The sequence below is a fragment of the Tremella mesenterica genome (genome assembly GCF_000271645.1).
Source record: "Tremella mesenterica DSM 1558 unplaced genomic scaffold TREMEscaffold_12, whole genome shotgun sequence".
Classification (NCBI taxonomy): Eukaryota; Fungi; Basidiomycota; class Tremellomycetes; order Tremellales; family Tremellaceae; genus Tremella; species Tremella mesenterica.
Window position 1 is genome coordinate 15,832 of NW_006711236.1, and position 27,012 is coordinate 42,843.

Genomic DNA, 27,012 nt, shown 5'->3' on the forward strand with positions numbered 1-27,012 from the left:
ACTATTGCTTCACCTTAGACTCCCCCCCCCACCTATCCACATCATCATGGCAGCTCAGGTCTTCGCAGAGACACCGTCAAGGCTGTTGAGGAGGGTACAGCTGCTGGAGGATATGGAAATGCCTTCTCTTCCCAGCATTCATCATGACATGGGGTATGAGAGCAGCCTCACTTCGAGCGACAACGACAGTCTGGTTCATGTTCAACAACACACAGAGGCAAGTCATGTTATCCAGAGTAGACCGCTTCGTCTATGCTGACACTCGTATAGGATGTGGAGACTCCTCATCCCCACCGACTCGCTCCTGCCCAAGCACAGAGCAAAGTTCCTTCCGAGACATCTTCCACTTCTGCCGGCTCACCTTATCCTCCCACACACGCCGGCGCATTGGTTGGTACTCCCTCCTCTCGTGATTCATCCAAAGTCCTCACTTCTACTCCATCCACACAACATCATTATCACTCCCACTCACAATCGACTCGCATCCGAGGTGACGACACCAGGTCTACCGTGACGGCGAAACATGAGCGGACAAGGAGTGGAACAACTGGCCTTGGGAATAGTACACGGACTGGAAGAGAGAACTGGCACACTCCGCGAGAAAGCTCTAGCTTCTCTGCAGATGAGAGTTTGATAGAGGATCATGATGCGGAAATAGCCACCAACGGACAGTCTAGCGATACCTCGTTTGTGAGCCCGCATCTCTTCAGCTGTATCTGTTGTCTGACAATATAGTCTTCCCAACAGTCAGATATGGTGAATATTATTGATACCCCGCTCACTCGACGTATATCCGCCAGTCACGTCGTGTTCAACAGACCACGCCGACGAGGGTTATCTAGCCAGCAGACGGAACATGGAATGGAGGCTACTTCGTCTTTGCCTCCACTGGAAGAGGTTTCAAGCCCGGGGTCCTCCATTGGCATGGCACTCACCATTCCCGACGAGAAAGAACGCGTCCCAAGCCTGTCAAGGAGCGAGCTGTCTGGAGCCGATACGGACGGGGAGGCGAGGACGCCTGAGGGCCCTACGAGGGCCGTCATCATCGCAACCCCCCGCTCGAATCATGGCGGGCAACCTGACGACAACGGAGTGGACGTGGAACATGAGTGGGTAGGTGGCGCACACGAGACAACATTCCAAATCCACAACGACAGTCGCGACGACGAGAATATCACTAGTCTACCCGTCAAGTCATTGGGTATGACACCACTGTCTTCCACCCCCGGAGTCGGGCGATATGCTGGTAGTCCCTTGGGCGGTTACGGTAGTCCCAATATTTATCATGACCTGGCGTCCACGGTCCTGCAAGATGTCACGGTCTCGTTACAGAATGTCAAGACACCAACTCCACAAACTCCCTCACCGTACGCCCATTCTCTTCACAGCGACATGTCGACTCCTCGAGCACCGTTGAACGACGCGGAACGGCGCAAAAGTCATGTACTTGCAGTGCTTAGTTCCAGTCAACTACCCACGCGCACTTGGCGAGCTCCGGTACGTGGTACTCCACATCCTCTGCGGCGAGTATCAATGCCTCCGTCCTCGACATCGATCATGGAGGAAGGGCACGAACCGTCTGTACGACAATCTCGGTTCACAATTCAGCCTGGCGGTCGGTCAAACCTCAGCGTTGGAGCCACCTCGGCTCAAAACGAATCATTCATATCTATAGCCTCGTCCGCAGATCTCACTTCGGATAAGCGGGGCACCACAGTCCATCATACTCATTCTCGAATCAACACTTCTTTCCCCACCATTCTGCTTCCCACAGGTGCTCAGTCCAATGGTCCCCTGCGAGCCGTTTCCGATCAGCGAGCTGATGGCATCAAGATCCACAAGCACCTCAATGCTATGAACAAGCAGCTACTCGAGACCAACTCAGATCTCGCCCGAGAAGCTGAAGCTTGGCGGGATGAGGCTGAGCGACTCAGGGCTGTCTTGGAGGAGGCAGGAGTGGAGTTTGAGGACATCGACGTTATGGCAAACATCTCCGGAGTTCAACGTAGTCTGTCGTTCACGAACTCGTCTGTCAAGTATGACGAAGGAGAGAGCTCGGCTCGTGTCCTAAGGAATGGCTCAAGCGACGTCGATGCCTTTGTGACCCACCAGCAAAACAAAGACGCAAACGAGAGAAGTGGCGCCGTGGATGAGCTGGTCGAAAGGCTTGAAGAGCTCGAAGGGGTAATCGACAACAAAAATCGTATGATAGCCGATCTGGAACATGTTTTGGAAACCGCTCGAGTGTCAACCGATGACGGTTCAATTGCACACAGTCAATTGCGAGATCTTGAGCTGCAGCTGGAGGAAAGTGAAAGGTGCAAGATGCAGATCCAAGCCGATTTCGCATCTCAGACTGGGGAACATGCTAGAAAATTCGCGGAAATCTGCTCTGGCTTTGAGGAACAGGTTACAGAACTCGAAATGCGGCTGGCGTCCGCCAGGAGTGAGGCGGATCGGGTCAAAGCCGAAAAGGAAAGGCTCCAGGCCATGGCTGAGAATGAAAACACCACAGACAGAGAGAAGGAGTTACGGTTGCAGGTTGCCCAGCTCGAGCGAGAAGTCTCAAAAGCAAACGAAGCTGCCGGAAATCATGAGGTGGAGGCGCAAAGATACAGGGAGGAGAAGGCACGAGCGGTGGAGGAGCTCGACAGCTTGAGATCCCAGGACCAAGAGCTCCGAGCAAAGGTCAGAAGACTTGAAGCGGATTTGAACGACGCGGTGACTCTATCAGACGAAGCGGTAAACGATCTCGAAGTCGCGCAACAGGCTCAGGCCAGTGCAGAAGGTGCATTGGCAGAAGCTCGTCTTCGCATTGATGCTCTCGAGTCGGAGGCGGATCAACATCAGGCAACGATTAGCGATCAAGAGACCGAACTTGATCGTCAGCATGAGGAACTCCAAAGTCTTCTGAATCGCATCGAGGAGCTCGAACAGGGACAATCGACAGGTATGTCGGAAAAGGAAGCTGCAGATGTGGACCGTCTCCAAGCAATGGTCGAGAAGTTGAATTACTCTCTTGAGCAGCGCGACGTGGAGATTGAGCTCTTACGAGGGCAGCTGGAAAAGGTGGACAAGTCGGTCGTACCGGTGGATGAAGAGCAACGAAGTTACGTGGCTGCGATTGAAGAACGACTCGACGATGCCTATCGCGAGATTGGTCGTCTCAAGCACGAGCTTTCAGCCTCGCCGCATCGAAAATCGGCGGTTGAGATACGAGACGCTAGGATACGTGCTTTGGAGCAGGAGAAGGCTACTTTACAGCAGAGACTGGCGACCAGCAAGACAACGGCATCCATCGCGAGCTCGTCGATGCAGATGGCTGGATCACCATTCACTCGGCCTACACCATTTGTACACAAGGCTATCTCTTCCATCAAAGGGCTCAAAACACCTGGCTCTATCCAAGAGGTCGGTCTGCGGTGGTATGCACACGTAGTTGACTTTGCTGACGTGATAGATGTCCTGGCTACAGACCACTATTGGAAACCCTGACGAATCCGTGCTGCACGCCCAACTCGAACATCTACAGACCCAGCTGAATGATGCAAATGAACAGCTCGATCAGAATTTCAGTAGACTCGAAGAGGCTGGTATTGGGGCGATTGGCCTGGCCGAGGAGCTAGCTGCGGCACGGGATCACATTGGGCAGTTGGAGGATGAGATTCGCACGTTACTTCAGCGAAATAAAGCGTCATTGGCGTTGGTGAATGCTCAAAGGGAGGAGATCAGGTGAGTGCCGGCTGTCAATGCCAGAGGCTTACAAACACTGATCAACAGCCGAGAAAGCGACGTGAAGCTTCAAAAAGCCTTGGGGGTAGTACATGACCAACTCGAGCATCTCAAAGCGGACGAGACGGCTGAAAGAGGACGGCTGCACCGAGAGAATAGCCAACTCCAAGATCTCCTTCGAGACCTGCGGATGAAGAGTCAGAAAGAGGCGACCTCTTTCCACTCCGAACTGCAGATCATCGAGGCCGCCGCTCAAGCAGAGATCACGAAGGTCAAGAAGGCTATGACGACGATAGTGGGTCAGAGGGATGATTTACAGAAAGTACGTTGATCATTCGTGACTGATCTATGACTGATCACATAGGAGCTTCGTGCTACTTCTACCAAGGTTATCAGACTCGAGCGAGATCTGGCTTCACAGAGGGAAGAATATGAACGACTCATCGAGCGACAAACCACATTGGCAGGCGACACGACTCAGCTAGTTCGAGCACGGGCCACTATCAAATCCATCGAGCTTTCTCTGCGTGAAACGAACGCTCGGTCTGATAGCTTGACTGGTCAATTGGACGAATCACGCAGACGCTTGTCTGATGCTCAGGAAAAGATCAGAGAGCTCGAAAGAGAGCGAGCGACTGTCATCCAGGATCTGGCGGTGTTTGAGTCGGACTTGGAGAGACAACATGTGGAGAATGCCAATTTTTCGGCAGCCCTACGGATGTTCAAGGAGCAGCAAGCTACGATGTTACTGCAGGAATCAGACTTAGGAAAGCTCAGAGAGGAGTTGCGAGCTGCTCAGCATAAGCTTCAGTCAAGTATGGTACAACTTGATGAGGCCAAGCAGAAGATGACTGAGTTGGAAGAATTGCGGGACATTCAATTGAACGCGTGAGCATCGATCCTACTACGAGATCTTCCTTGATTGCGACAATTGACTGATGGCAGAACATCGCGGAACGCTCTGGAAGAACAGAGAAGTCGGTTCAAGGCGCAAGCAAAAGATTTAGCTGTACAAATCCGATATTTGAAAGTCAAATTTACTCGTGAAGCTTCGTTCCGGAATGCGTTGGCGTTGCAGAAACGGTACCTTCTGTTATTGGTGGGAGGCATGAGTCTGAAGTGAGTGAATGTCACTCAATCTCGCACTGAAACGGCTGACAATCATAGTGAACAAGCTACTCTCAAGGCCATAGCATCAATGGGCTTTCCCTCACCTCAGCCTCCTACCCAGAAGAGAACGTTCAAAGCTGTAGCTTTGGCTGTCATGAGCGTTATCCGCACCAGGTGAGTCAAACGGTATCTTGATACAACCCTGCTGATGACGTAGAAATGCTGCTCAGCAATGGAGAGCAGAGAGGGAGCTAAAGTCGGACGCAGTAATGAATCATGAAAGAAGGAGAGTATCCTCACGATGACAGAAGTGACAATTTGTGGAATGAGATATGGCAATGGTGGGTAACTTAGATTCAATTGGGCGTTGTTCGTGCTCTGTATACAACCAAGACCTCATCTTTGATTATCTTGTACGAGTGGTTTGGGATCCATATGCATGCGTTTCGTCCGTCATTAAAATCTCCGTCACGTGAGGACGTCTCCGATTACATACTTGGTTCATTTTTTGGAACGAAGTCCAAACAAATTCGACCAGCTTCTTCCGCTTTTTCTACTAGGAGGAGTTTGCTTGACGTCCATTTCCATTTTCTCGTCTTCGTCTCCTTCGACCCCATGCTTGCCTTTAGATCTGGGCTTTTTACCATGTTCGCCCACCTCTGATTTCACCTCTGACGGTGATGCCCGTTGTTTCTTCGCCATACTCCTTGTTGTCCGAACGATAGGCATATCTTGAACATTGTCATCCTCCTCATCCTCTTCCCCGTCAGTGTCCAAATCCCTCCAGTCAGATCCCTCCTCTCTTTCCAAAGCTGACGGCAGACCCTTTCGTTTCCCCACACTTGTTATTGTAACCTCAACCCTATCCTGCTTCTCACCAACTTGGCTCGAGGTCCCTTGAGGAGCCGGCACTAGTGCCGCTGGAATTCCGGTTCCAGAGAGGACAGATGTGGACCGCCGGAATCTGCGCCGCTTTGTTCTACCTTGTGTCCCGAGCAAGGCAGTGGGAGAGACGTCCGGCCCTGAGATTTGAGACGTCTCTGTCCCAGCATCAGAGTGGATGATCGACGTCGCACGGGCTAGCTTGCGTTTCTGAGATCTCGTCCCCATGCTTGGTCCTTGGCCCGGTTCTTTCAATTCGGACGGTAGAGCGGATGGTGTGGCAGGTGGGTTTTGACCAACGGCGTTCACGACAGATGCGGATCGCTGTTCTCTGTCGGTCGATACTGAGGAACGGGAAGTGCCAAAAGCGGACAGGCGAGCACGACGGCGTGTCATCGGCGGGGTAGCAGCGTCTATGGGCCCACTTGGTACGGAATCATTGGGAGGAGCCTGTTCATCCCCGTCATCGTGAGCACTTGTGACTGTCGTGACGCTTGTCCTTGGTCTACGAGGGGTGTTGGACATCGAAATCGTTCGATGTGTCTCGTGAGAGTCTTCGGCCAGGGCGTTCGGTCCAGCTTCAAGCAAAAAGCAATCTCCCCCAGCAAACACTTTAGTCCCCACTAGACGATGTAGCTGTGTGGCTAGGAGAGGATGTAGCCGGGGGGTCGATTCCGTGATAGGAGCTTCCATACCTCGCCGCTGCTGGGAAGAGGTAGGCACACCCATGGCATGACAACCTTCCTCTTGAAGGCGATCTGTATCGGCGAGAACACATTGAGGGGCGAGTACGACAGCAGTGAGCTCTTGTGCTGACAGGCGAAGCTTGCGATAAAAGCAATGAGACCGTGTGACGGGGAGGTGTCCTGACGGCGAGACTGATGGGCGGCCTCGCCTTTGGGTGAGGCGGAGGGGAACACTTGAGACCGTGGGAGAAGGAGGAAGAGAAGGAGGCGGAACTGAGCCATGATGGTGGCGGAGTAAAGGAGAGGCTGTGCGCGGTGACGATGGTTCATCTGAGTCGTCGACATCTATTATCTCTCTCACGCCCTCAAACGCTGAAGACGTAGCCGTCTCTCCAACGATTGGATCCTCAATAGTACCAGTCTCCGAGACTATGACATCGCCTTCTTCAGAAGCTCGCACATCTAGTGGCATTGCTTCATCTTCTAGTATGACGGCAAGACCTTCCGGCAGGGTATCGTCTTCAAGAGCTACATCAGAGTGCTCTCCTACTTGCTTCGTATCAAGTTCCGGTTCCTGGGATGGGCCTGAGCGTCGCATGACTTTGTCCAGTTGATCCGGCCAAATTGGGATGGGCATACCACCCGGCTCGGTCACTTCCTCATCTTCAAGAGGTTCGTCCACTTCCGCCGCCCGATCGTCCAAGCTCTGATATGATAACGCAGGTTCATGCGAGGATCGATCGGTTTCGCCGATGGGCATAGAAAGCTCCCATCCCGACGGTAGATTGGGGGACAGGGCAGTGGGCGCTCGGGTGTCTGTGGGCGTTTTCTGGAGGTTTAGAAATCCCGTCGATACACCTGGAGACTGGACAATGTGCGCTGGGTACTCAGGAGTGGCGTCTATGATAAGAGGATGGAGTGGCGGTGGAGGGCAAGGTGGTCCGATCGGCGAGGTCCCGATGGCTTCTGCGGGTGTGGGAGCCTGAAAATCCACCAAGGTCCGCGTTGGTGAAGGAGGAAGAGGAGGAGAGTCTTTGCGTTCGAAGACAATATCCTGTTTGTCGTCCACTTCAACTCGATCCTTGATAACAACCCTAGTTTGCTCTTCCTGAAAAGATATTGGCACTTTGACCGCATGTGTGTGGAGAGAGAGTGTATCTGTGGCTCGGTCAAAATCAGCCTCCAAGTCGGTCGCAAATGCTGGAGACGATGATCCCTCGGACAAATGTTTCATGCCGACATCGATTGTGGGCGCCGTTGCAGACTCCATGGGGGCTTTCATTGGGTTCTGAGGAGTTACGCTGACTTGACTAAGTAGTGCTGCCTCAGCCGAATGAGACGTTTCGAGAGGTTCTTCGAGTGGTTCCTCAAGTTCTGGAGCATCTTCTTCAGATGTATGTAAAACAAGAGGTGCTGGCGGAGCCCATGAAATATCTGGCACACCCTCTACAGTCGAGTCATTGATCATTATAGGCGAGGGGCTGGGGAGTATCTTTGGTAGAAAGTCGACGAGCATATCCTGTTCCACTTTCGGGATGCCCAAAGTATCGATGGGGTCTGTCGTCTTGACTGAGTAATGCTCCTCGACGGACATTCTCAGCAGTGGTGCAGATACGGGCTGCTCGCGGGGCGATGAGGTATCTTCACTATTCTCTTCGTGATTTCTGTGTTCTCTCTCTCTCGTATTATCTACCACCTCAAGTTCGTGGGATGAGGTCCTTGACAACACATTTAGCAATGTCGGGCTTTCATCGTCCTCTGTGCCGGATCTCTTCTCGCTCTCATCGTCATCCGAGGAATCACTGACCAAGATTGGCGACCCTGTCCTATTAGCCTCATGAGAAGACAGAGAGCATTGAACTTACTGGGCGATTCATCCCCGTGGATCTCTTTAATGCATTCGTCTTCGTCACCGTCTTCGTCCTCTTCCTCTTCCTCCTCATTCTCTTCTCCCGATTGGCTGTCTTGCAATTCGTCCTCCTCTCGTGCGCCTGCTTCATCGTCGTCCGTTTCTTCATCGTCACTTATTGAACCCACCTCCTCATGATCCTCATTTCCGACGGCATCGTCCATATCTCCTTCTACGTCGGAGTCATCCTCAACGAACAGTATCTCTTTGTCGTGCAACCTGTCAGCAGGGTTCAAACTCCGAGATGATTGACCAGTCCATTCCGCCGGAGAAGTGATACGTCCGTCAAGCACTTGAGGTCCTCTTTCGTCTGCCCTTGCTCCCCCGTCCCCTATACCGTGAAACATGGGCTGCAGGGCAGCAGCTTCTTGAGCCAGTTCCGTCAGGAGAGTCGGATCGATCATACTGTTGTCGAAGAATATATCAGCAGTCGAAGCAGCCTCATGCGGAGAGGCAGAGAGATCGGCGGGAAGGGCAGGGATTGATGGATAGATTGGTGACGCGTAAGGAGATGTGGTTTGCAACCCTTCGGGAACAGGAAGCGACGGATACAAGGAGGTATATGTCGTGGAGGTATTTGCCGTGTCCATCATCGCCATTGATGACGGAGGCTGAAAAGCTTGACTATCGTGATTCAGCTTGAGTTTCAGTGGGACAGTAACGTACCGTTCGTCCACTGATCCTGTATCTGTCTCCTGTGACGCCAGTTCTTGGATAGTTCCCGCACTTATCCGAGCAAGACCGTAGGGTCTATCCTCATTTTTGACCTCCAGCGCCCCCTGTAGGTTCTCTTCTTCGTTGAATTCTCTTGCTTTCTCCTCCGCCTCTTCCTCCTCCTCCTCCTCTCCCTCTTCCTCCTCCTCCTCCTCCTCCTCCTCGTCCCCCCCTTCCTCCTCCTCCTCGTCTTCATAAGCACTGGTTCTCGGTCCATGTACGTCCGACGTGTACTCTTCCCACACAAATTCGTCTTCATCTATAGACTCCTCTTCTCTCGTAGCCTCCTGGTCTTCATCATCGCTACTCTCAATATACTGCACGCTGCTGATATCATCCGACCCATCAGAATTCTCCTCGGAGCCATCGTTCGTATCTTCATCCTCCTCTTCAAATCCCTCTTCTTCCCCACCCGCTTCCATGAGGATATCGGCATCTCTGATCAAAGGGTCCTCGTCTTCCTGATCGTAGCCGCTGGGCTGCGAACCCCCCTGGTTAGCATCACCCCTTTCCGAGACGCCAGCATCCTGACCCGGAAAATCACCGAGGTTCTTGTCAACAGACTTATCCACGCTAGATGGAGTGTCCGATCTCTGCATGTGATCTACCCTGTCATCCGGTATAGGTGAGGGTCGAAGCTCTTCGGTGACTCGTAAGGGAGAAGGTGAGCGAGGAGGTGGAGAAGGAGAAGGATGTAGGCCGCGCTGAATCTTGTCGATCAGACCCTCCATCCAAGCCTTCCGAGCTTCATCGGGAAAAATGGCGTAGGCTGAGGGTAGCTGGACGCGAGATGGAGACTGTGTGGGGAAGGGAGACACCATGGTGAGTAAGAGTGCAGAGGTGATGCAAGAAAGAGAGAGAAAGAGAGAGAGAGAGAGGGGGAGAGAGACGAGCTTGTGACGTGCGGGATTCCTAGGGTCACGTGACTCTATTATTTTTCCCAAAGTCGTCGTCCCGAGTAAGTAGTCAAGTAGAGAAACTACAAGTATCTATCGTATATTCACTCACGACAAGGCATCCTCGTATCTGCTTCACGGGCCACAGAGCCGGCAGTATGTTACCTCAAGAGATCATCCTCTCGGCCTGCTCCACTTCAACGCCGGGAGCAGGACCTTCTCGTCCCAACACTTCCCTCGTTCCTTCCATCCAAGCTCATGATCTCCTTACCTGTCTTCCTCTTCACTCGTACAAGTCTTCCACCTCTGCTTTGCATTCACTTTCCTACGTCCCCAGTCGTAATGGACAAGGTGGTACCATCATGGCTGTTCAAGAGAACAAGTCACTCCTCTACGTCTGGGCATGGCAAAAGGTGAATTACACCCCTCTTGGCTCGACGATTGTCACTGATATACCGCAGGATCAGATGCTTTCCAAGTTACATCTCCCTGACAAGTTGACATGCTTTTCAATATCTCCCAACGGTGTATGGGCAACCGGTGGTTCTCCTGGAGGTCAGATCTATCTCTGGGAAGTACGTCTGGCACAATGATTAATTCAGAGGAGGCTTCGCTAACCTTACCAGTTGGCCTCTGGTACCCTTTTGAGCTCCTTTTCCGCGCACTACCGTCAAGTAGTGTCCCTCACCTTTACTCCAGACTCTCGACTACTTCTCTCAGCCTCACTCGACGGCTCTATACACATCCACCTCGTCGCTAGATTAGCAGAGGCCGATCACTTGGGAAAACCATATGGCACTCTGAGAGATCACACGCTCGCTATACGAGATGTCGTAGTAGGGAAAACTTCTGGCGTTCATGGAGGCCGATGTTGGACAATATCAGATGATGGAACTGTCAAGGTGAGTCTGGCTAATGACGCTGCGCGGGAGTGTCTCGCTGCAGATAATGTGGCTGATCATTTAGATGTGGGACCTACATCCGCCCTTTGATCTGCTCTGCACTTTCTCTCTCACCCCTGCATCTATCCCCACCGCGTTGGTCGTGGATTCTAGTGAACGATTCTTCTATGTATCAACGTCTAATGGAGACATTTTCTACGTCCCATTGTTCAGACGCCGAGACGAGGTGGGAGGATTGGGCGCTGTCGAAGCTGTGGGAGGAGGAGTTTTCGGAAGCAGCGCGGTCAAGTTAGAAGGTGGCCGTGTCATATCTCTCAAGTAATTCCCATTTTATCTTGCAATGGAAATTCACTAATCGTCAGAACGGCCATAACAGCTCTGGCCCTTTCCATCACCGCTTCACACCTATTGGTAGGTACAGTAGCTGGCACCGTTCAAATACACTCCCTCCCCTCTCATCAACACCTCAGTACGATCTCCCTACCCGGCCCATGTTCATACATTTCCACTCTACCCCGTCCGCCAGACATGCCTGTCGGCCCGTCGACGACGACCAAAGATCTCTGGCCGGTTATGGAAGTAAAACCTTTGGAACGGGTGAAAAACCCTCCTTCTTGGCGGACCAGGGAAGCCTCGATCTTACTTCGGGCAGATCTAGATCGACTTGACAGCTTGAGGTCAGTACCGGTCACCAAAGGGAATTGCGCTGGTCTTTCTGTGGCAGTGGAGAGTCAGGGAACCAGATATTCTCTCACAGAGGAAAAGCTGCGTGTGCTGCAGGAGGAGAACACTGCCCTGAGAGAGGGACTGGAGAGGGCAACAAGGATTAACGAGACGATGTGGAGGAGCATCGTCGATGGAGTGGTGGAAAGTGAATCATCTTGAGCCATTCCGTTTGATGACGGCATCGGGGCAAGCTACGGTCGTGATATATGCATGGTCATGACAGTTGAGAACAAGATGGACAGATATTCATTCAGAGATGTACTCGTAGAGTTTTTGGATCGAGGTGTTGAGTCACAATTCGAACAAGCGGCGGGTGTTGGAAGCAACAGAGGTCATGGTCAACCCCTATCCATCAGCCGGCGTCTTTACCACCCACCACTTCGTCAAAGCCAAGTAGAGAAGATAGCATTGACACTGCGCATTGAAGGAAAGAGCTGACTCACAGTACCTGTGCAATGGTTGTTTGAGCTTGTCGGGATACATGAAAGGAATCGACACCACTCGCATGCTGCATTCTATTATATCAGTATGTAGAACTGATGACAGCGACTTTGTAATCTCTGGGTGGGTGAGGGTGGGGGGCTCACTGGATCTGCTGTGTCTGACACCATCAGCGGGGAGCTCACGTCACGGACAAGCGGACTACTCACAGAAGTTCCGTATGGTGAGGACGAAAGCGACAATGATCAATGGAAGGGCCAAAAGGCGTAACGTCCAAACAACATTTCGGTGTGATTTCGTCTCGCTGATCGAAGGGTAGAGGATGATACCCATTAGTAATCCCATGGCAAAACCCTGTGAAGTAAGCCCGCGGATCCTTCAGGATCTAACCTCTGTCCGTTATCACCACGGAGCATGACAACTCGTGATCTCATACAACCAAAAGAAGACCCATCAGGCCACTGCCAGACTCGCGGTTCTGAGAGGATAAGATGGACAAATCACTCACCCCTAGATGTGCGAGACCATCGACTGCATTCGGACTGTCAAGTCAACTTTCAATTTTTTGCGATACTTGTAGGGGAGCTTTCGTGGAGCAAATCGGACTCACATATACCCAATGGCAATTCCCACGCAGAACTCAATGAGCAGCAAAAAAGCCTAGCAACGTCAGCTCCAGAACGATTCCACCCCACAAGCACAGGACTAACCTTCAGCTTGGGTCTTGGCTCGTACTTCCAATGCAGTCCCAGATCGACTGTGACACATGCATTCTGAACGTCAGCAAGATTCACAAGACGTGATACGACACTCACGATGGCAAACAACGCGCCCGAAGCTCCGACTGATGGGATTCCCGTTCGAGAAAAATTGCCGCCTAGCACGAATCCGTAGATACCTCCAGCCATGTAAACCATCAAAAAGGGTATCGTGCCCATCTCTCGCTCAATTTGAGCGCCGATAGTGACTTGTGCGGCCATATTGAGTAAGAGATGGATGATGCCCACGTGTAGGAAAATCGGAAGAACGAAGCGCCATGATTCTATACGGGTCAATACCACTTCGAATGCAGACGTCCACAACCAATCCGAGTGTGTTCGAGTTGGCATATCTCATCGAGACTCACGATCCGGCTCTTGACCATGAAAGCCGCCATGACCACAGAGCTGTTCGATGGAACATGACGTGGTCGGAGGGCTGACTGTCAGCTTTGACCATTACTGTAAGGGTGTGGTTGCTTACTTGGACGTATCATTCAGACATGCAAGCTGAAAAGTAGGCGGTATGTCGGCAACGTCCTTCATGCACCTGATAAAGTGAGCCAGCTGTGTATGGCATATGAGCGCCATGCAGCTCACGGAGGGAATCGAGCTCCAATATTTATTAGAACCTCAGCAGAAGGACCTATCTTCGAAAATCAGTAGGGGTCATGATGAAAGACGAGATGACATGCCATGTAGTTGAAGCTCGGCTGACGATCAGTTAAGCGACCCTAACCATGGCAACAACACTTACTTTGATTGCTATCGGAGTACCTTGGGCGACATGATTCGCTACGAGTTCGTAAATCAGTACTGCAGTCATAGCTAAGGTTCAGTTTGGCCTCGAACAGTCAAATATGTCAAGAGCCAACCCACCGACTGCAAGTCCCCAAGCGGCCACGGGCCATCTTTGTCCACCTATCCCCCTCTTCTTGCGCTCAATGGCCTGTTCCACAGGGGCAACGCCAGTGTCTCGCCCAAATAACGCCAGGAGCCTATCCAATCCACTGGGGAAGAGTAATAATCTCCAAAGCCTTCCCCCTCGTTCTACACTTCCAGTGGTCTGACTAGGCGGGTAAGGCCAAGGGCTTTGCTCATACTCTGCAAATTTGACGCCTCTTTCCGCACCACCCATATCCGCCGCGTCGGCGACGAGCCCCAGTGTCTCCACATTCTGATCTCTCTCTTTGGCAAGGGCCATGTCGGAAGCAGGTCGAGAAGAATCTGATTTGTAGTATGCGCCCTCCTCGTCGATGTAGCTCAAACCGCCGAGGGAAGGCTTATTTTTGACCTTGAGCCTCGCTCGGTCAGTCAGAGGGGCTCGAGTGGGTTGAGGGAGGGGGAAATTGACGACGGATGGAAGAGGGGAGCGTTGTGATGCCGAGTCCCAGGGCCCAATGGATGGCGATGACGGACGATTCGGGGCTTGTACAGAGTGAGGATCTTGAGGCAAGCCGTCCGCAAGCAGTCCCAATGCGGCTGGAGGATAAGCCGCGAGCGGATGTCCCTCTGCCAGATCCATGTGGCCTCGGGCGTCATTCTGATCTGGTTCCCGAGAGACCGACAGGGGTCGTTGCTGCTGCTGCTGTTGCTGCTGCTGGATATTTTGTGACTGTAGCCATTGCCGTTGCAGATCCTCGGCGGGGGAGTGACCATGTGTGGGGTATGGATTCGGTTCGAGGACAGTGGTGCCGCTTTCGGGAGAAGACTGATGCGGGAAAGGTCTCTGCGATGACGGGGGAGATGATGGGAAAGCAGGACCTCGGACGTCTGACGCTGGGTATGTGGAATCGGGGTTGGGATAGGATGGAATCTGAGCCGGAGAGGGGTTTGGCCGTGGACCTGTGAGGGGCATGGTGAACCTGAAGTGTGAGATCTTGTGTGAGAAGTGAAGGGAGATGGGGAAAAGGTGCTGAGAAGCGGAGTTGTGACGTACTTTGTGTGGGAGAGATCAAAGGACCCAAATCCAAGGTGGGCAGCGGACGAGTACGACTGGCTCGTGAGGTGGGGGGTATAAAGGGCAGTCAGCGCAAACCGGGGTAGCAGGTAACAGGTAGCACTAGCAGCGAACAGCTGTGACTGGCTGATGTCAAGGGATCCTTCGCTGTCAGAACCGAGGGATGGATGGGCTTGGGTGAGAGAAGAGATACATGAAGCAGGTAGCTTACTAGCTATAGCATGTATAGCAGGTAGTAGGTGATGAGTGATGGGATGCATCGATGACGGGGTACTTAGACGTTGTCGTTTCAAGCTAAGGTCAATGTGTCAACGCTGGACCGGCCATCGCCGCTGTACCGCTGCCCCCGTGACGTCTCCACTTAGCCTAAGTATCCCTCCCTCTCGCCGCTTACACTTGGCCGCTTTCGTCTTTTACCCCTGCATATCTCACCCTATAGGTACGACGTTGCTCAACCATTCATCCCACAGAGGCCACCGACCACCGACCGTTCCTCTCCCACCCCCTTGCCATGTTCAACAATCCTCGTCGAATGTCAGGCCAGCTGCTCTCCTCGTCCTTCCTCACCCCGGCTGCCAACTCCAACAACAACTTCGATCCCCTTGTACGGTCAACTCCAAACGTCGCCTATGGCGATGTCGATCCCTGGAGTGCATCGCCTCTACCCGGTCCCCGTCCGGTATCCACAACTACCACACCCAAGCTCCCCGCCGATGGTCAAGAAGGGACGCCTTCCGATGACATCCGTCCGTCCAGTTCCAAGGATGGTCTCAACGGTTTGATAGGTGCGCGCTGTCTGATCAAGGCTCTGTACGTACCGCAGCTGACGATTCAGAGGATCCTCCTGCAATTTACCTCAGTCTGTTGGACTCTCTTGACCCATCCCCTTCAGGTGACCTGTCCCTGGCCAGCGTTCACCGCCTCCTCGCCACATCTCAACTCCCAGCGTCTACAGTCGAAAAGGTCAGTCTTGCGTTTCAACAGAAGCGTCTCTCACGTCTTCACGCATCTTTGAGGTGTGATAGTTCTTCCGAAGCGAGCTGTATCGCATCATCTTGACAAATGCTGACCGGTTAGATCATCAATCTCACTTGCCGGGACAAAGCTCGACTGACGCGGGCTGAATTCTTCTGTACTCTGGCTTTAGTCGCTTTGGCGCAATCATCGGATTCAACAGACTCGGAGTTGTCAATCGAGGCTCTTATCACCGCAATACCGGACCTTCCACTCCCTCGCTTGATCGTTCCTGCTGTATCGGCTTCCAACGGGTACTCCGTCCCCTCGACCCTAGGTCCATCACCTTGGGACACTACACCTCGTGTCAGTGGTCATCCTCAGCCGCCTGCGACTGTATCCAATCCTGGATCCAGCTTTGCCGAGTCTAGTCGAGAACTAGAAGCTCAAAAAGGGTACTGGCAACGTTTGGAGGTGATCGAAGTAGTCTTGATTGCCGAGAAACAGGGGTGGTTTTTGCAGAAATACATGGTTTCATCGTCATCCCGTTCTTCATCTCCCGTCTCTCGGCGCTATTCAGACTTTGTGTGGCTGCTGGACACATTGATCAAACGTTATCCATTCCGACTGTTGCCCGCTTTACCCCCGAAAAAGATCGGCCCCGGCGCCAACTTCCTCGAACAACGCCGCAAAGCCCTACGAAGATTTCTCAACATGGTGGTCAATCATCCCGTGCTCAAAGACGACGGCGCTCTCAATGTGTTTCTCACAGAACCCAACTTCGAGGCTTGGAGGAAGAGAGTGAAAGTCTCCACGGAGGAGGAGAGCGCCAGCAAGAAACTCAATCCTGCCCAAGAGATGGCCATTCCCGCTGATCTGGAAGAGAAGCTAGGGGTACTCAGAGATCACCTCCCAGCTGTCCTAGCGAGTCATCAGAAGCTGGTGGCAATCTCAGAGAGGCAGGTGGGAAGGATGCAGGCAGCATCTGGAGATGCTGTACGCTTGAGTATGGCGTTGCAAAGTGTGGGCGAGGAAATGCCCTCAGCCTGCTATCGATGTGCTGGGGGAGGTGAAGGGTGTTCTCTGTGTCAAGGTGTTGCGAGAGGGTTGACCGAGGTTGGCAGTACCTGGGCGAGAGCCGCGGAGCTTGGGGAACGACGGGTCAGCTTCAACATTAGACGTCTCAAAGTATACGCTGACATATAACAGGCTAACGCCCTGTTAGTGGGCAGTCTGGAGTCGCTAAAGAGTCAGAGAGATTTGTATCTTGCTGCAAGAGATTTGTTCTTCAGGCACGACCGTGAGTCTTCTCCTTTGTCTGACACCTTTTCGATCGCCTTGAAATCGGCTCGAGTGAGATACTGCTCCACTGGAATCCTCACCGCATGAACCAGCTGCACCCACCCACCCTGCGGTTGAAGTGGAGTACTCCATGGATGGACCTAACCCTCAGGTCTGTCAAAAGATTCTGTCGACGCACTCCGCAAAAAAGTCGACGGTAGAAATAAAAAGCTCGAGATACTGCGCCAAGCGGCTAAGCCTGGCTGGGAGACAGAGGCCGATAAACTCGTGTCGGCCACAGACCAAGATACGGGGGCTATCAACAATCTACTCTCACGGCGAGTGTTCATCAGAGCTTGTATGTGGCACGAATTGCAGGTGGTTTTCCACACTCGACAAGCCGCTCAAGCGACTCTTGGATGGAGGGATTTCGTTCGTGACGCCGAAGGCGCTGCGAAGGCTGACGCGGCACTGTGGGGTGAGCTGAGCGAAAGGCTGGAGGGGGTGCCGGTGGAGTGAGCCAACGACGAGCTCTTGTCAACGCCAATAATTCTTTCTCTTGTCATTACTTCCAGGGTCTTTCTGACATTCGTTGTGACGATGTAGACATCTTAATCACGGCACTTTGCCTAAACAAGTACCGATAACGGAGTTGGCCATTTATGCATGTTAGTCTATCGCTTTTCTCGCTGAAGATCCAATATGTGTGATCGATCAAGCTAGTTTTTTGAACACCTTGGGGGCAGCACAGGCCTGGATGTGAGCTGATAGACTTACCGCAGGAATGGTGCAGGAATTGATGTGATGACAAAAGAGACTCACATCCACACAGTGCATCAAGTGGAATAGTTCTTCGACGCAGTCCTCCCCGTGCCAGCCTTTGCCGGCTTCGACTTTCTCCTGGCAGTGCATGAAGTGTTTCGCGGGTGCGGCGCATTCGCTATCTTGACAATCGGCTCGGATAGCAGGAGCGGGCTAATCATCAACATCGGTACGGTGACGGCTTTATCAGTGTTTGAAGATGCAGTGATCTCGATACCACGAGCCAGGACTAGTGCCAGTAAAGCAGGAATTTGCGATTGTAAAGAGAGAGGGAAGTGGTGACGTATCCGCTGGAAATACCCGTAGAGACGGAGTGAGAAGAAAGAAGAGTATGATACGCAGTCTCGACGGCATACGGTGGAGGTGCAAAGACACATCGCCAAAGAAGCACTCAAATAGAATTGAAGACAAGACTCACATCTTCAGGCTCTTCTTCTTCTTCCTCCTCTTCCTCCTGCCCACCGTCTGCCTCGTCTGCCTCTTCTTTTTCCTCACCATCGTGCTCCTTATCATCGACTTTGGCTGGTGATTCGGCGTGGGCACTGAAAGTATGAGCACTGAAGCTGTTGGGGGGAGGGCAAGTGTGTAGGGGAACTGTGAAAGAACTCACGTAGGTAAGAAGAAAGATGCGATACTGGTGAGGAAGCCCTGTGACTGTTGTTCCTGTTCTCTCCCCTCCATAATCTCGACAGATGCTGAATGAGAGGATGACATGACGACGACGAAGGGAGGCCGAACGGCTATGGATGAGTAGTAGTTTTCTTAGGGAGGATGAGAAGGGGGTAGGGTCAGTGAGGATCGGGAGTTGGCGGAGAGTGGGTTCAGACTGTAAATAGTACCCCCTGTTAGTGTCCACATGCTACATCGCTCCTCTCTTTGCCTGCCTCCCTTACTTACCTGAAAACATCTACAATCCGGCATAAGGCTGCATGTTTCATCGTCTAGTCACATTGGTATTTCGAGGTCTATAAAAAGAGAGGCAATTGAGCAAAAGAGAAAGAACTGTTCGACTATCGTGATTGTTCGCAAGAGACCAGTCGAGACCAGCACGGCACACACTATCTCATCTACGGCAGAAATTCTGAACTTTGTCCCATTCCTCTTACATCTCTTCCGAACCGCCCTGGAGGAAAAGCCAGTTGCCCTCCTTGCGCTTGGGGATGCATAGAGCAGAGACGGATGTCGAGTTGGCGGACAGCGGGGTCTCGAGAGTGTAACCGTGGTGGCACGAATCTGCAATCAGTATTCAAGAGCCGTGCAAGTAAAGGAGGATACGGGCGTTCTGGACGATCTTGGTAAAGATGATAACAGCCGACGAGTCGATGGGGACACTTACCGACAATGCAATGTCCCTTCGAGCACCGAACCTCATTCACACCAGGTAAAGCGGCACAGTCTACTCGTCAATGACATTATCCACCACATGTATGTCTCATCGGCGATGAAACTCACCCAACGCTTCTCCCTTACACCCTCCACAGGCGTTGAGGTCGAACCACATGCTACTCGTCAGCGACTCGATCACGGTGGCGATGACGCTGAGGAAGGATCGAACAGGGAGAAGCTCACTCCTTGCAAGCCCAGTGCCTGTCCATTTTGCATGCTTTTTCGTTAATCTCACAACCCATCAAGTCTTCGAGCTCGCGACTCTCTACGCCGGACTCGCGGACGTCAATCGCTTCGTCGAAAGAACGTTTATGCTCGATCGAGGCGCGCTTGGAAGGAGGGGGTTGACCATTGACGGTGCACTGGAGTTTGCCCTTTTTGTTGAACGTTGCAGTGTATCCGGCCTTGACGTGAGTTCTGTCCCGTACCACTGTTCATCATGATGGAAGTTGAAGGTATCATCACCGACGCTTAACACGAGGGCGTGAGATTGAAACCGGAAAAGACAGCTGGAAGGTGGGGGAACTCACGTCGCAGACGCAGGTGGCACCAGAATTGGCACTGATCAAGTATGCTAGCGGTCAACTCTGTTCATCACGTCTCACTAAAAAGATGAAGACTCACTCTGATGTTTGCCAGGGCAATCACAGGTCACGGACTCCTTGTAACCTCCGTGAAGGTATTGAATGACGACCTTGACGGCGGCACCATCGTGACACTTACAAACTCCTTGAGTCGAATAGAGACCGGCTGGGCACTCACATCCCGTCGACGTACCTGGTCCCGTGCCAGCGTTACAACCGTGCTGGGCTGCAAGCTGGGTGGTGGCTGCTCGAGGAACCGCGTTTGCGATGACGAGAGGTAAGGAGATCAGGGTGAGCACACCGAGGACGATTGGGGAGAACGAACGCATCTTGTGGTTGTCTCTATGTGGTTCGTAATCGGAAGGAAAGAGGGGAAGGACAGAAGAGAAAGTGAGGAGGAGGAGGAGAAAAAAGACGATGTGGGAAAAAGCTGGACGGGAAACGAGAAGATAAAAGGTAGCGAAGGGACGACGAGGATAGGAGATGGGAGATGGGGGTGGGCGCAGAGGTGAGTGAAAGATTTGAGAGACGAATCTTCTCCTTGTTATTCACCGTTGCTCCTTTATCAGTCTATCCCTGTAGCTATGCAGTCTGCCTCCTGCCTGTTCCAGTCAATCAATCAATCAATCTCTATCCTTGTCTGATCGCCGCGCCCTAACCAATACCCGCAGTCGCTTTTTTTATCCTTTCTCACACACAGGTAGCATGATGCACGTATTCATTCCATCAGAGCCGAACATCATCTGGATATCTGTTCCCGCTTCATCTGTCTCTGGCTCAAATCTATGACGATGCCTGTCTCATGCATTCGTCATCGACTCTAGTTTAGCCATCGCAATTCGTGCGCCCGGTTCGATACTCTTCGGCCGTTTCAGGCATCAGGAAGATTCCGATAACGTTACAGAAGTCCCTGATGTCGGTGATGAGTCAGTGGGTCAGTGGCCAGTGGTTTTGTTTCAACCCCTATCATCAGCCAATGGTGTGGAGGTGATTGGAAATGTTGGACACAGGGGAATGTGACTAGGGTGGACAAGATGACGGATGACAACGAGGACAGGTAGGATCTCATGGGCCATGGGGATAAGCCATGGTGGTACGGCATGTACATAATGGTGGCGTGGTGGGGGAATCGCTTCCGAATCTGATTTATATGGTCGGTCGGATATGTACGTCGAGCCACACTCTTTGATCAGAGATCCTCACCCCCTAACATCCTCGCCCCAGTCGCCCTCGTCCTGGTCGCCCTCGTATATCCAATGGCGATACCCCCGACGAGATCCCAAATGGTGCGTGTGGGACTGTCTCGGTGGACTGGACGGAAGGTGATACCACTATTCCCGGTCAAAGAGTCCTGCAGGATGTCAGAGCGAAAGTCTCTGCTTGGCTTAAAGGGAGGATGCAATGTCCCGGGTTTCAAGCAGATCATCTTCAGCTTTTAGCGGCTAGTGGGCTAAAGGGGAGATGATCATTTGAGAACCAGCGGCAGTCAGTTGCAGTGGGAATGCATACCATGTCTTTGCGGTATACGACATCAGGCGTCACGACCGATCAGTGTGTATATGTACAAAATTTACTCTCGCATACGCCCCGTACCAGCACTTGACTCTGCTTCGTACACTCGTACCCTTTTCACCCTTGACGTATGTAAGTATGTTATATGTGTATTCCTGCGGCCTGCGGCATGCGACTGCGACAGAGTAATGGCGTACGAGGAACAGATGGGCAGTGTACAACTAGTGATGTGCTTTGTGCCACTAACGCCCTCTCCGTTTCGGCCGATCGAGACGAGACCCGACTTTGCCGTTCTTGTACTTACCTACACCTAGTCTTCACTACTCTGCACCACCATCTCCACCTTGAGTCTTGCTGTGTCTACGATCGACACGACCCCTGCTCTTGACCTGACCATCATGTATGCAGTGGCTGATTGTACGTACTCTTGCCTTGTTTCACTCCAATCTCGTATCTATGACGTCGCAAAGAGCGAATTTCCAATGGGCAATGGCACCAGTGGATCCAATCTGATCCCAGTTTGTCTCATCCCTGTAGGTCTCGGTACCCCCTCGGTCGCACCTCAGATCGCCGAATGTCAAAGGGTTCTCGCCGCCTCAGGTCTTGAATATCGAATGCATGGCTATGGCACCAACATTGAGGGCGAGTGGAGTTTAGTCATGCGGACCATAGAGCAATGCCACGAGGCTGTTCATGCCATGGGAGCGGCCAGGGTTGCGGTAGGTGCTCAAACCTTACCTTCCTTATCACTCGTTTCATCGCATTGGTCCCCTCTCCCATCATATCAATTACCATTCACAAACACTCGTTATGTACCATGACCATCTTCTATGTCTTACAGGACCCGAGCTGATGTCCAGACGGACATTCGCATCGGTACTCGCATAGATAAAGTCGTCGACGGGGGAGCCAATGATCACAAAGTCAGACGGGTGCAGGAGCTCTTGGCCCAGGACGATGGGTCCCAGAGTAGTAGCGGCAATCGTGAGCAATGAGTTCCAACCATGCATGTCATGTCTGTTCATTATGGCATATGCCCCAATCACCATAATCATCCTTCAACTTCCCAACACGCAGTCGCACATTCTTCGATTTGACCACATGCTCCTTCTCTCTACCACGGCTGTACACCCTTCCTGCCCACCACTTTACCCACATCCTTGTCCCTCGATCCTTCGATGACCTCTCTCAAGAAGACTCCACCAACCATGGCGTCTTCTCCACCGAGCCGAGAGAGAAATGCTGCTCCCTTGCCGAGGTTTGTAACGAGTAATCCTGGACTGACGCCGAACACCCTCACATGGTCATTCTCCAGCACCCTAGCCCATTCCCTCACGAGCATACTTTCCGCGCATTTCGCAGTGCGATATGCTGGGATGATCAAGCCCGGGCCGTGATTATTATCGTCCTTGGATTTGTGAATGTAGTATTGGTCGGATTTGGGCCATCCGGGTCCAGGAGCTTGATCCTCAGCCATGACCTTGGCTTCGTGGTTGGCCAGAGACGCGCTGCGGGACGAGACAAAAAGAACCGCTTTTAAAGGATGTGTGGACTCGATGAGCAGGGGCGCAAAAGTGTTGGTGACGACGTGAGGAGAGGAGACGTGAACGGCAAGGGTTTGAGTGAAGGACTCCCGGATGGACATTTGTCCGGAGACGGAAAGGTGGTCGAACTGAGCTCCTGGTGATCAGTTCCCATCTAGGTGGAGAGAATATCAGAGGAACGGAGGCTCTGGGATTGAGACACGATCATGAAGCTCGATGATCAGACCACATGATGATTATGATAGAGAGGAACATTGCAGGGAGCAGAGGAATGGACATTTATTTACCTGCATTGTTCACAAGAATGTCCAAGCCTTGTTCTTTGATCAGCACATGATGATATGCTCGGCGAAGGCTATCATCATCATTGACGTCTAGGACAACGATTCGAGCGCCGCGACCGTCTGCGAAACGATGTTGAAACTCGTCATTGAGTTGAGCGATAGCGTGATGACCTTTTTCGAGAGAGCGACATGCGAGCATGACATGGTAGACCTCTGAAGAATCGAGAAGGGCGCGGGCGAGGGCGAGACCGAGACCAGAGTTGGCACCGGTGATCAGAACTCGGCAAGCAGCTGAAGGGGGTGCATCTGGATCCGTGGGAGGGACACTGCTCATGATGACGAGTGATATGTATGAGTGAACAGGCGATGAGTGATGATCGATGAGTGATAAATGAAGAAGGAGAGAGTCAGGTAGGTGGTGAAAGTCAAGATAGAGACGATGATCGGGGGAGCGCACTCATTGATCATTGACCAATCATGACATTATGTACCTGTCGCCAGGATGCCTGGTCGTCTGTAAGCCGTGCTCGCCATAGCTCACCGATCACCCACCAGAGAGGTGACAAGTGGGACATCGTTGCGTCAGTTCTGGTCCGAAACCAAGTTCCGGAGGAGTGTGATCCGAGGGCGGTCAACACAGGTCCGAGGTGGGATCGAGAAAGGATCAGACGTCAAGTCAAGGATACATGAATGCTATTACACCTCTTCCGTGATGATATATATATGTATATAGTAACCGTGGGCATGTCTGTCATCTGAAAGCATGAGCGAACCGTTGGGAGAGCATTGTTGGTAGGTGATTACTGTCGATGGCGCCGCCTGTGGTGATTGAGTGGATAGCCTCGAGAGGGATCAGTTGTGTTGTCTTTTTGTCGAGATGGAGGACCGAAAGTAATAGGTTTAGGCGAGATTGACGAAGAGGTACAGTGTGTGAGGTATCAACATTCGGCGATCAGAGACTCGAGGTCGGATACCACATCCGTCATCGTCGGCCTTTCAGCAGGGTCCTGTTCCCACATCCTCTCCATCAGGTTGACAGGCTCCGCACCCCAATGTTTACGGAGGCCTGCGATGGACGGACGACGATGCTTGGCACCGACGGCGTCGTAGATATAGTGTTCGTTGTGACCTTCCCAAGGGTATTTCTGTCGTCTGTCAGCAATATTTTCTTTTCGCTTTTCCAGTTCGAGCAGTCAAAAGCCACAGGAAAGGTTGACGAGCGAAGATGGGTGCGGCAAAGTACTCACCTTCTCACCGATCCAACCCGACATCATCTCCCAGAAGACCATGGCCGCCGAAAACACATCCACCTTATAATCGTATCTCGGAGCAGGATGCCAGAGTTCGGGCGCTTGCCAATTCACAGTCCCTACTAAGCTCCTGATCATGCTTCTTGTACTCCTCTTCACCCGAGCAAGTCCAAAGTCGCCAACCTTGGCGTGACCCTGTCTGTTGATCAAAATGTTACTGCTCTTGCAATCTCGGTGGATGATGGCCGGCGATCTCGTATGAAGATATTCGAGACCTCTTGCGATATCCAACATCAAGCCTAGCAGACGCTTGAGACTTGGGCAAGGCACATTTCGTATATAGTCGAAGAGGTCCCCATTCTCGCACAGTTCACTTACTAGACAAGGTAGCTGGCCTCTTTCGTCTGGGATGCAGACACCACGGAAGCGAACGATGTTCGGATGTGAGAATTCCGCAAGCAATTTCAACTCCCGAATGTCCATTTCACTCAAATGTTCCCGGAACTCGGAGATGGCCACTTTGCGACCACGAAGCTTGCCCACATAGACATCTTTGAATCCACCAGAGCCAATCTTGTCCAGCTTCTGCAGCTGATTGGGTCGGATCATGCTATCTTCCAAGCCAAGTTCGGCTAGATCGAGATTGAGCTCTGCATCGCCTGCATGTCTGTTGTCATCGGACAGCGGTGGAGTTGCCGGGTCTGAAACATGAATGTGATCTCTCAGAAGCACGGGTGTGATCTTGCCGGATACGTGTTTGTTCGACCCCACTGCGTGGATTACTCTTTCTTGCTCCGAATGTCTCCTCCGAGGAGAGGAAGAAGGTTTGGCAGTAGCTTCAGAAGAGGAGGAGGATTGGGAGCCTTGATCGTCGTCCACATCAGGAATAACTTGCTCATCTCTCTATTAAGTTAGCTAGTGGACTACGATGGAGATGGGGCATCAAATCCGCGATGAGGTTTACCAGAGCAGGTAAGAAATCTTTCAAGGCGAAGAGGCGTCAAGCGGTAGGGCTCACCCATTCAATCAGGGCTCCAGCTAGCTGCGGTTTCGTCCCACCAACATCCAGACCCCTCGCCTCGCACATTTGTACAAGCTCGTCCCGCAGTAGTCTCGTTAAAGAAGTGACAGTCGCCCCCGTCAGATCCATCTCGGATTCATCGAAGTCACTGTCATCCTCTTCCTCGCCATCGCCGTCCTCTTCCGACTCATCCTCCATGTCTGGATCATCGATGGCCTCCTGCCGGAGACGGCTTCTACGCGTCTGCATCGCCCCAAATGGTTTGCCCGAACGTAAAGTCCGAACTACTGGCATTGCAATACTTGTTCTCTCGCCTAGAGTTCGGTCGTCTTCCATATGTTCGCTTGCGAGTGTGTTCGTCTCGGAATGGTTTGAAGTCATGATCGAAGACATGTGGGATGCACGCCGCGAGCGTCTGATGGGTGGATCAAGCGGCGGTGTCACCTGACTAAGTCTTTGAGATCGAGTCAAAGGTCCCGAAGACGCTGGCTCGTCCGTGACCGAATGCCAAGAACCGCTGTCACTGACGCCATCCACATCCATTTCGTTCTCCTCGGGCCCGTCGCTCTCGCCCTCTCGCAGCGCCTCGATGGCCTTTGTCTTCGCGGCCCTATGAAGTCGAAGGTGAGCGTCGGAAGGGTGACAGGATGCGTCGATTCCCGCTTCCTTGCCTCTGATCATATCCTTCGCCCTCGTCCTACTGCTCGGGCCGGGGCTACCGTCCTCTGAATCTCCCTCATCCTCTCGATCGGCATCGATCTCACTACCAGTGGCACTTCTGAGCGACCCACGCATGCGAGACCAAGCGTTGTTCTTAAAGGGACTAGGTCGTATCTCAACGCTTTTCTGTCGCGAAGCGTGACCGATCGATTCTCGGGAGGTTCTGAAAGCGTGAGAGGAACTCCCAATGAGCACATCGGCCAGCCGACGGGCGGGTGTAAAACCTCGAAGTCTGGCAGGGATCCGTGAGCGCCCATTATTACGAAGAGGAAGAGTGGACGGGGGGGAAGAGTCTGTGGGGAAGGTGCACGTGGATGAGGTGGTCGATGATCGACGGGTGAGCCGACTATACCAGCATGTCAGCGGATGAACCCATCAGATTTCGCCGGCGAGTTGGTGATCCGCTAAAGAAACATGACTCACAGAGGACCTGTTGTTGGGCTCCTGACCTCGTGAGCGAAACGCGCTCTCCGATCTTGCTCTTGAGATCTGTCCCGAAGTCCGGCGAGGAGCCTTCGCCCGCGAAGAATGTTCTTTGTCGTGGTTCTGTGATTTGCAGAGCGCAGGATGGCAACCTCTGTATGAGCGCGAGTGCGGGTACGAGCGACAGCACGCGGAGTGGCGTCCACGTCTGGCCGTCTATACTCTCGACTGCCTGTAGATGACGTGGATGACGTGCTTGGTGATGGGGGACGAGAATGAGCTGGGCTGAGCAGATGTCCGACGTCGAGAGGACCATCAAGCAGCTGGGCCCGAGGGGGGGAGGGGGTTGTTTGTACGCGTCCTTTCGATGTATCGCGCTGCAGTCATTAGCGTATGAATAGTACGGACAGCATACTGACAGCGGCAATGAGACCATCAACCAATCTCTTCTTGCTCAGTCCGCCATCCGCGTCATCTTCTCCTGTTCCAGTGGACATGACATCCCAGCTATCTTC

The 27,012-nt window shown here is 52.5% G+C and overlaps 9 protein-coding genes across 9 annotated transcripts; 4 read left to right on the forward strand and 5 right to left on the reverse strand.

Moving 5' to 3' along the window:
• Nucleotides 1-46: 46 nt before the first annotated feature.
• TREMEDRAFT_69871 (uncharacterized protein) lies at nucleotides 47-5,147 on the forward strand (the record flags this gene model as incomplete). Its single annotated transcript, XM_007007137.1, has 10 exons — nucleotides 47-226; nucleotides 271-690; nucleotides 736-1,109; nucleotides 1,251-3,411; nucleotides 3,461-3,732; nucleotides 3,781-4,054; nucleotides 4,097-4,620; nucleotides 4,678-4,851; nucleotides 4,900-5,016; nucleotides 5,060-5,147. 10 exons carry the CDS (start codon nucleotides 47-49, stop codon nucleotides 5,145-5,147), a joined length of 4,584 nt encoding a protein of 1,527 aa, XP_007007199.1.
• A 196-nt stretch (nucleotides 5,148-5,343) lies between these two features.
• Nucleotides 5,344-9,854, reverse strand: TREMEDRAFT_64724 (uncharacterized protein; the record flags this gene model as incomplete). The annotated part of the gene is made up of 2 exons (XM_007006997.1): nucleotides 5,344-8,231; nucleotides 8,276-9,854. 2 exons carry the CDS (start codon nucleotides 9,852-9,854, stop codon nucleotides 5,344-5,346), a joined length of 4,467 nt encoding a protein of 1,488 aa, XP_007007059.1.
• A 230-nt stretch (nucleotides 9,855-10,084) lies between these two features.
• TREMEDRAFT_40560 (uncharacterized protein) lies at nucleotides 10,085-11,781 on the forward strand (the record flags this gene model as incomplete). Its single annotated transcript, XM_007006954.1, has 5 exons — nucleotides 10,085-10,342; nucleotides 10,391-10,504; nucleotides 10,556-10,831; nucleotides 10,896-11,149; nucleotides 11,194-11,781. 5 exons carry the CDS (start codon nucleotides 10,088-10,090, stop codon nucleotides 11,714-11,716), a joined length of 1,422 nt encoding a protein of 473 aa, XP_007007016.1. The 3' UTR covers nucleotides 11,717-11,781.
• Nucleotides 11,782-11,940: 159 nt separating this feature from the next.
• TREMEDRAFT_34153 (uncharacterized protein) lies at nucleotides 11,941-14,281 on the reverse strand (the record flags this gene model as incomplete). The annotated part of the gene is made up of 12 exons (XM_007006913.1): nucleotides 11,941-12,072; nucleotides 12,145-12,158; nucleotides 12,208-12,352; nucleotides 12,507-12,540; nucleotides 12,609-12,658; nucleotides 12,709-12,771; nucleotides 12,814-13,040; nucleotides 13,125-13,195; nucleotides 13,241-13,306; nucleotides 13,357-13,406; nucleotides 13,496-13,584; nucleotides 13,636-14,281. 12 exons carry the CDS (start codon nucleotides 14,279-14,281, stop codon nucleotides 11,941-11,943), a joined length of 1,587 nt encoding a protein of 528 aa, XP_007006975.1.
• Nucleotides 14,282-15,248: 967 nt separating this feature from the next.
• TREMEDRAFT_34173 (uncharacterized protein) lies at nucleotides 15,249-17,470 on the forward strand (the record flags this gene model as incomplete). Its single annotated transcript, XM_007006919.1, has 5 exons — nucleotides 15,249-15,501; nucleotides 15,552-15,679; nucleotides 15,794-16,858; nucleotides 16,910-16,970; nucleotides 17,124-17,470. The coding sequence occupies 5 exons, from the start codon at nucleotides 15,249-15,251 to the stop codon at nucleotides 17,468-17,470; spliced, it is 1,854 nt and encodes a 617-aa protein (XP_007006981.1).
• A 129-nt stretch (nucleotides 17,471-17,599) lies between these two features.
• On the reverse strand, nucleotides 17,600-18,524 carry TREMEDRAFT_45403 (uncharacterized protein). The gene is made up of 4 exons (XM_007006970.1): nucleotides 18,384-18,524; nucleotides 18,192-18,315; nucleotides 17,774-17,926; nucleotides 17,600-17,704 (listed from the first exon to the last, which is right to left on the reverse strand). The coding sequence occupies exons 1-4, from the start codon at nucleotides 18,485-18,487 to the stop codon at nucleotides 17,666-17,668; spliced, it is 420 nt and encodes a 139-aa protein (XP_007007032.1). The 5' UTR covers nucleotides 18,488-18,524; the 3' UTR covers nucleotides 17,600-17,665.
• A 3,129-nt stretch (nucleotides 18,525-21,653) lies between these two features.
• TREMEDRAFT_69876 (uncharacterized protein) lies at nucleotides 21,654-22,250 on the forward strand (the record flags this gene model as incomplete). The annotated part of the gene is made up of 3 exons (XM_007007138.1): nucleotides 21,654-21,672; nucleotides 21,775-21,974; nucleotides 22,116-22,250. 3 exons carry the CDS (start codon nucleotides 21,654-21,656, stop codon nucleotides 22,248-22,250), a joined length of 354 nt encoding a protein of 117 aa, XP_007007200.1.
• A 119-nt stretch (nucleotides 22,251-22,369) lies between these two features.
• Nucleotides 22,370-23,417, reverse strand: TREMEDRAFT_69877 (uncharacterized protein; the record flags this gene model as incomplete). The annotated part of the gene is made up of 2 exons (XM_007007139.1): nucleotides 22,370-22,935; nucleotides 23,087-23,417. The coding sequence occupies 2 exons, from the start codon at nucleotides 23,415-23,417 to the stop codon at nucleotides 22,370-22,372; spliced, it is 897 nt and encodes a 298-aa protein (XP_007007201.1).
• Nucleotides 23,418-24,021: 604 nt separating this feature from the next.
• On the reverse strand, nucleotides 24,022-24,975 carry TREMEDRAFT_34208 (uncharacterized protein; the record flags this gene model as incomplete). Its single annotated transcript, XM_007006922.1, has 2 exons — nucleotides 24,022-24,228; nucleotides 24,331-24,975. Coding segments are annotated over 2 exons (852 nt in total), but the record flags the coding sequence as incomplete, so codon positions are not given.
• Nucleotides 24,976-27,012: the final 2,037 nt, after the last annotated feature.

Coding starts and splice junctions, on each gene's coding strand:
- TREMEDRAFT_45403 (XM_007006970.1), bottom strand. CDS start 18,487: ATGTCATCCTCTCATTCAGCATCTGTCGAGATTATGGAGGGGAGAGAA. Junction 18,316..18,383: donor GCATCTTTCTTCTTACCTAC/GTGAGTTCTTTC, acceptor TCATACTTTCAG/TGCCCACGCCGAATCACCAG. Junction 17,927..18,191: donor AAGAAGAAGAGCCTGAAGAT/GTGAGTCTTGTC, acceptor GTTGATGATTAG/CCCGCTCCTGCTATCCGAGC.